The sequence below is a fragment of the Vipera ursinii genome (assembly GCF_947247035.1).
Source record: "Vipera ursinii genome assembly, chromosome: 6".
NCBI lineage: Eukaryota > Metazoa > Chordata > Lepidosauria > Squamata > Viperidae > Vipera > Vipera ursinii.
The window spans coordinates 46487505-46502275 of record NC_139515.1 but is presented as its reverse complement, the minus strand read 5'-3'; the positions used below and the strand labels follow the sequence as shown (position 1 = coordinate 46502275).

The 14771-nt window shown below is 37.1% G+C and overlaps 1 protein-coding gene across 3 annotated transcripts in view; it reads left to right on the top strand.

The window, feature by feature from the left end:
* The first annotated feature begins 2199 nt into the window (after nt 1-2199).
* The window catches only part of CAPS2 (calcyphosine 2), a 31173-nt gene continuing 18601 nt past the window's right edge, over nt 2200-14771 (top strand). Inside the window, exons 1-7 of one of the 3 annotated variants that reach the window (XM_083366475.1) lie at nt 2200-2291; nt 3786-3875; nt 6055-6101; nt 7387-7432; nt 9473-9550; nt 10663-10695; nt 10977-11165. In XM_083366475.1, coding sequence (XP_083222601.1) covers nt 3813-3875; nt 6055-6101; nt 7387-7432; nt 9473-9550; nt 10663-10695; nt 10977-11165 — 456 coding nt within the window. In that variant the 5' untranslated portion in view covers nt 2200-2291; nt 3786-3812. Of the gene's footprint in view, nt 2292-3021; nt 3214-3785; nt 3876-6054; nt 6102-7386; nt 7433-9472; nt 9599-10662; nt 10696-10976; nt 11166-14771 lie in introns of those variants that run through there. The other 2 variants (XM_083366473.1, XM_083366474.1) reach the window with 2 other exon arrangements.

The following is a 14771-nucleotide window of genomic DNA, read 5'->3' as shown; positions in this document are numbered from 1 at the left end:
TAAGTATTATGGCATTTTCTGTAGAAGTCATATAGCAGGACATCACCATAGACTATAAGGGTAGATTCTTTTTTCAAAGCTGGTTTCATAATTTAATGCTGATGGTAAGGTGGCAAATTGAATCCGTATAAAACTTTTCAATATTCATAAATTGATCGAGGTACCAGGACAATTTCCCATCTTGTAGAAATTCTGTGACATTGAGTTTGTCCAGAATCTTTTCCTTAAACTTTATTGTGGTGTGCTTATAAAATAAGGTCAGCAATGCCTCTGGAAAATATCCATAACAGCCATTTGTCAACAGTGCCCTATTGCCTGGAAATTCAATAGCTAACAGAATGTTAGAGGGGTATGTCTCATACCTCTCTGGCCCAGGCTGAGAATTTGAATTTTAATTGTAATTTTAACTGGGGTTTTATTTATTCAGGGACGGATATAATTTTTTTTAAATTTGTTTTTAACTTTTGTATTTTTGTTTTTAATCACCCTGTAAACCGCCCTGAGTCCTTTGGGAAAGGGCGGTATATAAATGTAATAAAATAAATAAATAAAACTAAATAAATAATTGAAAATTTAATTTTAGGTAATAATTGAGGTATTTTGTCCTTTATTGAAAGTTAACACTGGCAACATATTTTTCATTTAAACCAAGATGAGAGTGGATTGGCCTGATCCAAGGCCTGCCTATAAAACTTCTAAAACATCCTCCCCTCCAATAAACACAATTTCTAGTATAAAATCTGACATGGAATTTGTTAGTAATATCTAGTAAAATGGTAGGCCAGTACTATTCTTCTTTAAAAATATGATGTCTCTTTTCAGCTGCTCTTGAAAATGATAATATAGCCAAGCCACATTCTGTGGTGTATAAGCTGTTCATCAGTAGACAATTTAATTGCATAAATCAAAGTATGGGTTGCATGAGGTAGATAAGTCAAGAGTATTGTACATCAGTCAGAAGAGTTTTGTATGAATTAGGAATGGATTATTTCTCTTCTACGCCCCTTTCTAAGTTTAAGAACTAAAAATATAGTCAGTTTAGAGCTGCTTTTGTCAGCATGAATGGTTTCCCAATGTATAGTCTTTAGCTGCCAGGATTTTTAGGCAACAGGAACAAATAGCCAGACTCAGATTATCCTACTTTGGGCACATACCAAAACCTAGCTCTCTGAATAAAGTTTTAATGCTGAAAAAGGTGGAAAGAAGACGATGACCAGCAGTCAAGTGGATGGACTCAGTTACGGTGGCAATGAGTAAAGATTTGAAGACCTAAACTTTAGGTCTTAAAGGAATGGGTTAGGTGCAAATTGGAGAACTGCCATGGAGAAATTCTATATAGTTAAAGAATTCACACCAATTTGTAACTAGGCTTTGCTGAGAATACTGGGAGCTGAAAGCCATATACATACAAGAACTCCAGCTTTTAGAGGATTGCTTTCAACTACTGGCAATAGTCCATGTAACACAATATGCAATGAAAAACAGGATGATCTGGGTTTGCTGCAGCGTATTTGGCATTTATTGCGACCTTACTACTCTAGAGAAACTTGGGAAAGGATAAGGAAAGGAAGTACAACTATTTTTATAAAACACCTGATATCTTTTATAAACTTTGCTGAAAATGGATAAAATGAACGGATTTTGGGATTTGTTTAAGAAGTTTGTTTATGGGAAGGAGGTAACTGATATGCAATATGAAGGTGAAGATGGTTGCTATGTTTAACTGTTGCAAAGCTCAGAATTTGCTGCTTTTATGTTTTCTTGTTTTTTGTTCTTTAATTTTAATTTTTTAATATTTTTCTATTTCTGCTATGTTTCTATAGTTTTTAAAAACTTTGTACACTCTTCTTTTAATAAAGTTTATTTACAAAAATAGAGAAAGGACGAGGAAGCCGAGTCTGTCCAGAATTATTCATTTGCCACACTGTCCACACATTATTCATTTGCCAGACAACGGCCAATTGTTAAAAGGTGAACGAATTGTAAAAAGTATCCAAACCAACCCATGAAACAGAATCTTTACGGATTAACAAACACCGGTGTAGTATAATTCTCACAATCTGCTGCCCTTTTAATGATTTTCGAAATTAACACGGAGCCCTGTTAAGCAGAATAAAGCAGAACCTGGGAGAAACGTACGTCGGAGGAAACCGGTTCTTCCTAAGCAAAACCCAGACGGAAATCAGGAAAAGGAAAACCTGCTTAGAGAACGCGCATCAAACTCTCCGGGGAGACACGAAAAAAGGACGGCGGGAGCGAGCGCTGGACGACTGGGACCGAGCGAGAAAAAGGTAGGTGGGAAAAGAGGGGGGTCGGTCACGCGTTCTTTCCCCGTTTCGAGGTCACTTTTTAATTTTCGAAGCGTGGCGCGGGAGAAAAGAAAGCGTTTCGGCCTGTTTACTGGGAACCTTGGCAACCATGGCGGTGCGCGCGCGTCTCTCAGCCATGAGACGCAGGCCGAATATACTGCCATTAAAAAACAAAACAAACAAGCCCGCGACTCCTAATTCTAGCTGTAAGGCGAAAACAGTTGGAGATGCCTATTTCGCCCTTCGCTCTCCTGACTTTGTACGGCTGTTAAAAGATATTTTACAGAAACAAGCAGGGTCAACTCATGCAAGGGAAGTGTCTGCCTCTGAACACAGTGCGTGTTTTCGGCGTGCAAGGGATTTTTTTTTTTGTCTGATAAACATTGAGCTGGTTCCTCTCCGCGAAAGCCTCAGTTTTGCTTAGTTCGCTAGGAAGTCAGTTGACAAGACAGTTCTCGAGACAACAGGTCTCTGTTCTGTTCTATTTTGACGAGAAAATACGGATACTTCCAGCAGGATTTCTAAGGGGTAGAACTTAGTGCTGTCTTTTTGCTGACCCAGCTTCTGATTTGAAGTTTTGATGCAAGTCGGATATTAATTATTTTTTAAATAACTCAAGGCAGGGAACGTAATATTCCTTCCCCCCTCCTATTTTCCCCACAACAACTCTGTGAGGTGAGTTGGATGGAGAGTGACTCGATCAAAGTCACCCAGTCTCCTGGCTTATAGGCCAGCACCTTAACCACTGGCCAAACTGACTCTCCTATGCCTCCTGATCAGTTCTGCCTGTTCCTCTTTTGAAACAGGCACTCTGCAAAATGAATCTAAGGAAAACTCTACAGTATCTTTGTATTGTTCTCTCTACTATTTTTCCTTCCATTCACACACACACATATCTGCTTAGGTAAAAATATGAATATTATTGCTTATTATAGGTCTATAATCTTTAGAGAGGAGTTTTTCAACATACCTAGGTTTGAACACAGCATCTGCCTGGCTTTCTTTAAAACAGCCACATCTTTCTCTAGTGCCATATGGTGGCTGTAGTCTTTTCTAAAATTGAAATAATATTGGTATGAATTCTAGCTGATCATCCATCTCTGATTGTATTGTCAGTCTTCTGTAGATATTGTACCTATAAGTATTTTATTGTATGACTTTAAGAGCAAAACCTACTTGTAATATTTTATTTCTCAATTACTTAGTCTTTGGTTTATGTGTTAAGAAATTATGTCTTTAGGGCCACCAGTATGCAGGACTGGTTTAAATTACTGTAGCAAGCTTCTGATGGGATTGGAAAATGACATTCATTGAAAATGTTCCTTGTAATAAATTCTGCTCAATGCTTTTGAACAGAATTTGAATTCAATAGAAAATATATTTAAAGTGAAAGAAATACTTCTTTTATTTTGTTGAAACTCTTCTTATAGGATCTGATCTTTCCTCACCAGTCACCTTTATAATTTTACTTTTCAGTTTCATTTTAAGTTATAAACAGTTCAGATGGACTTGGAGATTAAAGGAATTGCAGCACCTCCAAAAAGGAAAGTTCTACTGTCCTCTCAGGTAAATTTAAAATTAAGTTTACAAAACTGAAAAATGAATGTTCATTTTTAAAACATTAATAAATGTCCATAATTAAAATAAAACTAAGCCAAAGTTTAAAAAATGGTGTACATTAGTTATATATACCTAATTTATATATTAGTTGTATATATACCTCCGCTCCTTCCGGCGCGATCTAAAGACTTACCTCTTCGAACAAGCTGGCCTGGCCTGATGCGATGGGGTTGGGTTTTATTAATGTGTTTTAACTTTTTATTGTATTTTAACTTATTGTAAGAGTTGTGGGCATACTGTTTAATCTCTTAATTTTTGTATTTTGTCTTTTAACATGCATTGCCCTGTTCACTGCCCTGAGTCCTTCAGGAGAAGGGCGGTATACAAATAAAATAAATAAATAAATAAATATGTATATAAAGGTATGAATTAAGGAATGCAAACTTCAAAACCACTGTACTTTGTGATCAGAAACATGTATGCATCTATTAACTACAGAGAAGCAAGGTGTGCATCACTGAAAACTGGTTTTGTTTTGTACATATGAGTGAGAATTCCCTCTCTAATAAACAAAGTGTCGTCTGGTGGTTTGGAGCATGGCACTGAGGTAGGGCTGGGGGAGTGACTATTGTTATCCAAATGCCTCTGCTAGCCTTTAGGAGTTCTGCTTCAGACATAGCCAGATATGAGACTTTGTGAGATTGGGCCAAGGAATCAATTTGAACTGCTTCTTGCTTATCTTCCCACCTGTAGTTTAGCAGCAACCCTGCCTAAACTCTTTGACTGATGTTATCTGCTCATTTCCCCAGGTTAGGTAGAGTGGGGACACTCTAGGTTCCTTCCCTTAAATGTTGCCATTTAGTGAAATCTAGGAAACACACCTTCTTTCTAGCAGACCCTACTCTACAGAATACCTTCCCACTGAGATCTTGCAAGAACTCCTCTCCCAGCCCTTTACAGGACCTTGAAAAGCTCAAGCATTGGGGTAGAGTGAGGGTGAAGCCCAGTAAAGTTGAGTGTTAATGTGTGGAGGAGTGTATTATTTGAGCCCCAGAACTTACTCTTTCAAATAGCAAGCCAATGTACTTGTTCAACTATCTGTTTGAAAGGGCAAGTTTATTTTATTTATTTATTTTATTAGACTTATATACCGCCCTTCTCCCGTAGGACTCAGGGCGGTTCACAAGGTTTTTTAAAAACAATACAGCAAATTACAAAAAAATTAAAAACAATTAAAATGATTACATTAACCTTGAAATAAAAACCCCAATTAAAATACAGTTGAAACCCCAGTTAATACTCTCAGTCCAGGCCAGAAAGCTCAAAGAGCCAGGTCTTCAGGTCCCGGCGGAATGAGCGAAGGTCAGGGGCAGTCCTAAGCTCTACAGGCAGCTGGTTCCGAAGGGCCGGCGCACCCTCAGAGAAGGCCCTCCCCCTGGGTATTGTCCGCTGGCAATCTTTTACCGGCGGTACCCTGAGAAGACCCTCCCTGTGGGAGCGCACAGGACGAAGGGAGCTTGATGCCGGCAGCAGGTGTTCCCTCAGATATCCCGGACCCAAGCCATTTAGGGCTTTATAGGTCATCACCAGCACCTTGAATCTCACCCGGAGGGCAACCGGAAGCCAATGCAGCTCGCGGAGCAGAGGTGTTACATGGTTGATATGTTGATATGTTTTTCCCCAAATAATTTGAAAGAAACATATATATTGTAATATTTATAATTATCTCCAAAATATAAGAAAATATGATAAAGGCGTAAAGGAGGAGGAAGGTTATCCTACCCCATGAGATACTTATGTTACCTCCCAGGGCTCTGGATGCCATACTTCAGAACCAAATTAAATAATCTTAATTTGTATTTAGCTGTATTAAAAAGGAATCCATCAGAGTTTGGTACAAGGTGGGTGGTTATGTAAATATTTGAAATAAATAATTTCACTTTCTATAGACAAACTTGTTATTCCATAAAGTACAACAGAACTGACCCAAACTCTTTTAAAATCCTAGCTTCCATTCCCTTGGATTACCCCTTAATTAGACTATAGTAAATTTAATATTTTTATGGTATTTCGTTGTTTCTTTTAAAAAATGATTCTTATTTACGTATGTTCCGAGCTTCATTAAGTATGGACAAACATGAAAACAAACAAATAAATAAACCAAAGCTTTGTATTCTTTTTTCAGGGTTTGAGGCCAAACACAAGATTAAGCCATGGTCCTCGACCAGCAGAGTAAGTATTTTCCTTTTAAAAAAATCAATGCAAATATAATAATATAATATTAATATGAAACAAATCAAACAGTTCAAAAGACACATTTTTCCTTTAAAATATTTCTAAACTAGGGATGTCACATTTTGTTTGGCAGAGAGCTGGGAAGTGTCCTGTGTTCTGACATCAAATCATATTTATGCTTTATAAATCTTGTTAAATGTTTTACTGATGAAATTAAACTTGCTGTATGGTAAGTGGTAGTGTCGGATTCAGAAATTGTATAGCCTTATTAAAGGTTTCATTGGTTGAAAGTTCTGTATTTTAAAATATTCAAGCAGTATTTTTAACTCTAATGTCACCTTGTTCATTTGCTGATATTATGTCAGAACATGCACAGTCTTATTGTGCTGAGGTAACCCAGGAGTAAATACAGTAAACAGTAGTTTGTATTAAATGGTGGTTTATATTACATTATCTGCAATATACACTAGGAACAAAATACATCCATGTGATAATACAGCAAATTCCAACACACAGCAGTTACAGCAGGAAATGGACGAGAGAGAAAGATTCCAGCAAAGCCTTCTCTTTTATACTCAGATTCTTAAAGGCACAGATGCAGACCCTGCTGAGTCATTCCTATTATTGCATCATTCACCTTATGTTACATTACATCATTACATAAGCTCTTTAGTCTTTAAGTCATTATCCTGACACTCCTCCCATTTAAAGCCAAACAGCTGTTAAATCAAATGCTTTTATATTTACATTTTCCTGCTTTTAAAGCTTAGTCAACATGTCAGCTTGAACAATTGAATAATTTTTCTCTGTATACATTTCTGCCTTATACTGCAGTTCATTATTGTGTCCTTCCATTTATCCTTTTCTACTTTAGTTAATGATAACATTTCTTGATAATCATGGGGTTCATACCTTACATTATATGCTCTAACCCCACTTGCTGTGAATCAAGTGGAGAAAGAATGAGAAAGCATTGGCCAGCATAATCCTGAGTCTGGAGGATAGCCAGGTGATACACGAGAGGTCTCCAGTCTGCTAAAGAGCGCTGGGAAGCTTTGTGCAGTGGGTACATGAGAGAGACTGCGAGCAGCAAAGTAATGCTGACAAGAAAGCTATATAAGGCCCAACTGAAACTGGGAGAGAGCATGTCTGCTTCCTGAAAAAAAGGTCTTTTTTTTAAAATCCATTTTTAAAAATTAGCAACCTTACTTTGAAGGAAAAAGTTGTGCGACATCTAAAAATCAGGGAAGTATTATAATTTTAAATTTCTAATTCTCTACAGGGTGCCATGTCTTGACTTGGGAAAGTTGGGAGATTCAGAAGATGAGGTAATAGCTATTTGTTCTTTTGGAAATTATTAAAAATATGCAAATACTAAATATGACAATTGTTAGAATGCAAATACTGGAACAGAAGTGAAAACAATTCTCATGGTCTGTCATAGTTTTTATTTGTTTTTATCATTTTATTGTTAACTTACATTAACTTAAGTGTGTACTAAGTACTATGCATTCTGAGAACAAAAGTAGCTGTTAATGCAATTTGTATATTAAGATTAGATTTATCCAGAGTATGGAAAAAAGAATTGCTATGTATAATAATGCCTAATTTAGGCCAAATTAGCAATTGTACTACCATGATTGCTTGGTTTCACCCTAATTTCATAGTAATGGCCAAATCTGGCTGTACGTTCTACCTTGGCTTACTTTCTCTAATAACCAAGTCAGGTGATCATTTAAAAGTTTTAGAGTACTCTGATAAAGAGGAGTCTCCCTATGAAAGGGAGGACCTAGAAAAATGATTTTTATTTACATTTGATAGCACAACAAAGAACTTCTAAGGAAAAGTCGATTGGTTTAGAAATAATCATCTGTCCAATTACATCATAGGAATTAACACATCCAATAATATGTGAGCATAGCCATAGAGAATAGCATTGTATTAAAGTATATAAAAGTAAAATGTTAGCATGGGAAAACACATCGTGAGTTCCATAGAGTTGATTGTGAGAAAAGAGAATTTCAGTTAAGTTGAAACTTCTTAACATGCTCAGTTGAAAAAGAAAGCCTTTTGTCATTTAGCCTAAGAAAGTTCTTATCTTGCAGTTAGTTACAGCAAGTTGGTTGCCAAGAGAAAACTTCAGCATTCCAGTTTTACAAAGATACGCTCAAAATGTAAACTAAATTAAAGAAGGTAAACCCATGTTAGTTTGGCAGTGCAACAATACTACAAAACCCATAGTTTAAGTATTACAAAGTCCAACTTAAGTGGACCTCAATAGGCAGCATATAAATTTAATAAATTATTATTAATTATTTAACATTTTCCGATTATTGCTAAGATATTCTTTATACAGATATTCCTTGACTTCTGACCACAATTGAGCTCAACGCTTCTGTTGCTTAAGTGAGACATTTCTTAAATGAATCTGGCTTCTCCATTGATATTGAAGGTTACAGAAAGTGATCATGTGATATCAGGATACTGCAACCATCATAAGTATGAGTCAGTTGCCAAGTGACTGAAGTTTGATCACATGACCATGAAGATGCTGCAATGGTGATAAGTGTGAAAAAAGGCCATAAGTCACTTTCTCAGTGCCACTGTAATTTTGAACGGTCACTAAATGAACTGTTGTAAGTCAAGGACTACCTGTATGTAGTTTTGTAGTTATCTGTGTGCATATTTAACCTGGCACACAAGCCCATAATATACCTCCCAGCAGTGGTGGGATTCATATATGTGAACAACCAGTTCTCTGTGTGGATGCCACTTCTGGGAGTCCATTCGGGGCCTGGGCAACAAAAAATTAGCTACCAGTTCTCCCGAACTGGTGCAAACTGGCTGAATCCCAGCACTGCTTCCCAGGTTTTGTCTTGGTTTTAACTCAAAGTAAAGGAAATTAAAACCAAAAACCAAATAATGCTTTAATTTCAGAGTTTAGATACAATTACCTGGTGTCCATTATATATGTCTGATTTGTGATTAAATTCTTTACACATCAAAATAATACTAGTAGCAAATCTGAACCAGAAAACCTCTTAAGTAATTTGCTTATCTGTACTGGTGCTGGGTTACTAGGATGTGTTTTCATCATCTGAATAATCTGAACTTTCTGAATTTTTTAGATGAGTTTATTTGATTACTTGTCTGTGGAGATTCTCAGTCATCCAGGTCACGATTGTCCCAAAGGTGCTTTTCAAAAGGCAGCTGAACTTCCTTAGTTTTTTCTTGAAAATGTTTTGCTTCTCATCCAAGAACCTTCAGAACTGAAGCTTCTCAGATGAGAAGGAAAACATTTTCAAGAAAAAACTAAGAAAGTCCAGTTTATTTGATTATAGTTAAATAAATGCTTTCTTATGTTTTAGGATGGAGATAATGGCTCACTTTACAATGCTGGACGACCTTACACTGGCCCTCCACGTCTATCTTCATCTTTTAGGGAGGTCAGTCAATTACAAAGTACCCACACACTGTATCATAATATAGAACAGGTAAGTTGGCTTATTGAAGGAAATATTTTCAAGCATGATAACTCTTCCAGAAACAAATCACATCTAAATGTATGTAACTCAACCGAATCAGAGTACTTAAAATTATTTTTAAAGAAAGATTATAGTCAACAGTTACATGACAACAGACTAATGCATAGGTTTTTATTTCTTCAGAATTCCTAAGTAGATGAGATGGTGAAAATGAGAAAATATTGTGAAGAAATAAAAGAGATTGATTCCATTGCAGCTGTGGGATCTGTCATGGTCTTAAGATAAATAGGATAGATTCAATTTGTGCTCTATTTGGTGCTCAATTTGGTGCTCTTGTGCTTCAAATTCCTGAGTCGTAATGACAGTTGTATAAGTACTTTGTGTATTGGAGTACCTAATTTGTTTATTTTGAAATACCAGTTACCATTCTTTGGTATTTTTACTAGTGAAAATAACTGAAATATGCTGATTTTTTTTAAAAAAATCCTTGATTTTAAAATAATATTTTGGATAGTGTGATCTTAGTTGTTGTTCTACATATGTTCCAATCCAGATCTTGGTCCAGTATGGAGTTTTATTTATGCTATCGATGTACTATATTCACTTTCAGAATCCTATTTTGAAACTCTGTCTGCCATAACAAGTATTAAGCCTCTTATAAGTATGGTTAATAGAGGCCATTATTTGAAAGAACCATTTATTATGATAAAATATCTGGGTGAACAGGCACAACAAAAATGGTCCACAACTACCTTCTCCTGGATTACTAGATTTTGATACCAGAATTTAAAAACAGAAATCTTGCTACCTGGTTATTTCTGAATCACAGTATGTTAGAATTATATTTTGCTCTATAGTTCTGTTATTCTTACCTAAAAATAATTTTCCCTGTATAATAAGGTTTACTTTTAAATGCAAACATAGGATTTGTAATTAATATTGTTAATATTAAGATATTCTGATTTTGTTCTTCCTTATTAAAACATATCACACTTTGTTGATTAGTTTAAATAATGAATTTTTAAAGGGGAGAGTAGTGTAAATATCTACTTTATTTCCTTTTTATTGTATAGGCAGCAAGGAGACCTGAGCTGAAGAAAATTGAGGTAAATAAGAAGTAAATGAATCACATTTTTAAATAACAAATATGAGCTTTTTTGTATTGATGATTGCGATACTTGTATATTTCTTCTATTTCTCTGAAACAAATCCTATTAGTAAAAAATGTAACTACATTTTAATTTTTTTTGTTTCACATTTGCAGCTACATTTTGCATCTCTGCAAAGCTGAACAGCCTTGAATTGGACAATTGATAAATATTTAAATGTTATGTTTAATTTATTCAGATACCATATCATTATTATTGTTCTGATTATTTATTTTCAGCTTTCTTCAAAGGAGCAAAAAACAATACCGGAAAATCTACCACTCCCAACAGACCCATACAAGCTGAAATATCTGCAATATGAAGCAGAAATGAAAGAGGGATATAAACAGTATTCTCAGAGAGCTGTGAAAGAGAAAATAAATAATAACCTGTTTCATGAACTTCCAAGCAAGATAGCTGAAAAAAAGGTAACATTCATACATTACCCATATGTAACCACTCCACCTAAAATATTGTAGGGAGATTAGCTTCACTAAAGCAAGTGTAGTGCATAAGGCATAATATGGACAATCTAGAGCAGGGGTTCCCCTGGGGGTGCGAGACGATATTCCAGGTGGTGCAAATTTGTTGCCGTTATTTCAAACTTTTGTAAAGGGTGCAAGAATTTATCAGAAGATGGACAGACAGAGGAAAACGGTGCTGGAGGAGATCAAGCTACAACTTCTTTGGATGATCCTAGAGAGCAGAGGGTGACGCGTGCTGCTTTAAAACGATAAAAAAAAAATAAAAGAACAAGATCAGCAGAAGTCTATGGAACTTCCACAACGTACTTACAGCCAAGCAGTGGGAGGGGCACGGCCTAAAAAAGATAGTCCTATCAAAGCAGTGCTCCAAGAGCTTTGGGATGATATGCATGGCAACTAAATTTTTAACTTGGAACGTTAATGGACTAAATTCACCACAGAAGAGGAAGAAAGTTTTTCAATATTTAAAACAATTCAAGATAGATGTTATATGTTTGCAAGAAACGCATATTAGGGTTGTGGATCAAAAGTATTTATCGAACTCAAGGTTGGGTACGCAATTTGTTGCTTCTGCAATGAATAAGAAAAATGGAGTGGTTGTCTATGTTAAAAGTGCTTTAACAGCAGACTTAATTGAAGCAGATAAGCATGGAAGATACGTTATGATAGAGTTGCTGCTAGAAGGTAAAAAGACGCTTTTAGTTGGATTATATGCTCCTAATCAACAACAAGCTGACTTTTTTTAGTTTACTTCATACAAAACTTACCCAGTTGGATTATAAATCTTTTATTTTTATGGGGGATTGGAATGGTGTTTTGGATGTACAGATGGACAAGGCTGGAGCTTTTAAGCGCGTCCCAAGTCATGCTAGACTGCCTAAATCCTTTTTTGAAATGAAGGATGACTTGGAACTGCGAGATATTTGGCGCGAGAGACATTTGCAGGAAAAGGATTATACTTTTTTTTCTGACAGACATCAATCTTTTTCCAGGATCGATTTTATTTTGTTGACTAATGATTTTTTTTAAGGACTAAGAAGGTGAAGATTTGTGCAAGAACTATTTCTGATCATAGCCCAGTTTGGCTAGAGATTGATAAGGAGAATAGAGATAGGCGCTCGTGGCGTGTAAATGAGAATTTGTTTAGAAATCAGAGAAATGTGGAAGAATGCAAACAGCGGATGAAGGATTTTTTTGAAATTAATATGAATAAGGGCACCTCTATGGACATGGTTTGGGATGCTAGTAAGGCCTATATGAGAGGGGTGTTGATATATATGAATAATAAACATAGACGTGCTGTGGAAGCTAGGAGGAAAGAACTTAGTTATCCTATATGAGCTAGAGAGTGGTAGATTTTAGAGTTTACGGTTGTTAGTATATGGTTGTTTATGATTCTTTTTTTTTAATACCTTGTACTTAGCTCTGGGAAGTCGGGGGGGGAGGGGGGAGGGGTAAGGAGGGAGGGATAGGGGAGGGGTAGGGGGGTTTGTTAAAGATAAAATGTATGATAAAACTTTTCAATAAAAAAAAAAGAATTTATCAGAAGCGTTCTAGGGGTGCGGGGTAAAGAAAAGGTTGGGAACCGCTGATCTAGAGCAGTGTTTTTCAACCTTTTTTGGGCAAAGGCACACTTGTTTCATGAAAAAAATCATGAGGCACTCCACCGTTTTCCACACCGTTGGACCTCCCCACGGTCACTACACAAATGGTCGTAAGTCGAGGATGGCCTGTGTTCTCAAGGGGTTGGACTAGATGACCTCCAAGGTCCCTTCCAACTTCTTCTTCTTCTTCTTCTTCTTCTTCTTCTTCTTATTATTATTATTATTATTATTATTAGCCTCTTTATTTTATTTTATTTTATTTTGGGGCTTTTGTTTGTTTTTGCTGTGAAGGAAAAGGAAAGCTTGCATTTCTTTTTAATTTATCTTTCTGTATTTTCTTTTTTCCCTTCTTTTCTTTCTTCCTTCCTTCCCTCTCTTCCCTCCCTCTCTTTTCTTTCTTTATCTTCCTTCCTTCCTTTCTCTCTCCCACTTTCTTTCCCTCCCTCTCTCAATTTCTTGCTTTCTACTTGTTGTGGAAATTGGAAGCTACTTGCATTTCTTTTTAATTTTTCTTTCTGCATTTTTCTCCTTCATTTATTTTTCTTTCTTTGTTTCTTTCTTTCTTTTTCTTTCTTTTTTCTTTTCTCTTTCTTTCTTTTTCTCTCTTTTCTCTTTCTTTCTTTCTATCTTCCTTCCTTTCTTTCCTGCCTTTCTCTCTCCCACTTTCTTTCCCTCCCTCTCTCAATTTCTTGCTTTCTACTTGTTGTGGAAACTGGAAGCTACTTGCATTTCTTTTTAATTTTTCTTCCTGCTTTTTTTCCTTCCTTCCTTCCTCCCTTACTCTCTCTCTCTCTCTTTCTTTTCTATTCTCCTTTTTTTTCTTTCTCCCTCCCTTTTCCCCTTCCCCCTTTCTCCTTTTTTCCCTTCCTTTTTTCTTTCTTTCTCACCTTTACCATCAAAAGCACTTCACTCCAGAGGGGGGGGGGGAAACCCCAAAGGTTTTTAATTGCTTTGGTCCAAAGGACATTTTATTATGTAACGTATCAAAAGGACAGGTTAAAAAAAAATCAGCCATGTAATTTTTCAGACGCAAGCGAAGCCTCCAAGAGCGAAGCGGTCAGATCCCTCTATTTCGGCCTGGGGCGAGGGGTCGCGGCGAGCAACCAGGCAGCCGACCAGGCGGGAGTCTCGCATCCTCAGCCGCGCGGGGAGTAAGGAGTAAGCGGCGCGTGCTGGTGAAGAAGAGCTTTTTCGAACGTTGCAGGCAACCAACCACGCGACAGCTCAGGCGAGCCAGGCTGGCCGCCCGTCCGTCCTCTTCCGATAAGCGAGCCGGTCGCCTCTCCCCAGCTTCTCTCTCTTCAGCAAGAGACCCTCCGAAGCCAGAGAAGGGGCGGAGCTATGCTGCCGTGGAGCCCTGGTGCCTAGAGAGGTCGAGCCCACTTCTTTTCCCGGGCTTTTGCTTCCAGAGAAGTAGGGCCGTCAGCTTAGCCAAGGCTCCCCGCCAAAGAGTCTTGCAGCGCCGCTCCGCCCGTGGCTATTCCTCCTCCTCCTCCTCCTCCTCCTCTCACCGCTGTCTCCTAGGTCAGTGTTTTTTCAATTCTTCCCACGGCACACCAGGCAACATCTCACGGCACACTAGTGTGCCGCGGAACAGTGGTTGAAAAACACTGATCTAGAGGATAGATTTTTGTTAAGGACTAATGTAGGAGTTAAGCCCCCCCCCTCAAATTTTGCTTTTTCCAACATCTGCCTATTCAACTACATTTTTCCCCTTTGAAGCTCGTTGTATTTTCCTCTTTGTTTTATAGTTCCACGTTCCATTTCTTTGCATTTTAATTTGGATATAGTTCTCTGGCTAATTTGCTGTTCTAATTTTTGTCTGGTGTTTTGTGAATCTTACCATACTGCTGCTTATTTAGTCTTTCAGGTTGATTCCTTGATCTGAGGGTTGCTCTCTGGGCTTGGTTGTTTTCTTGCAGATGTTTTATTACTCAAACTAGGT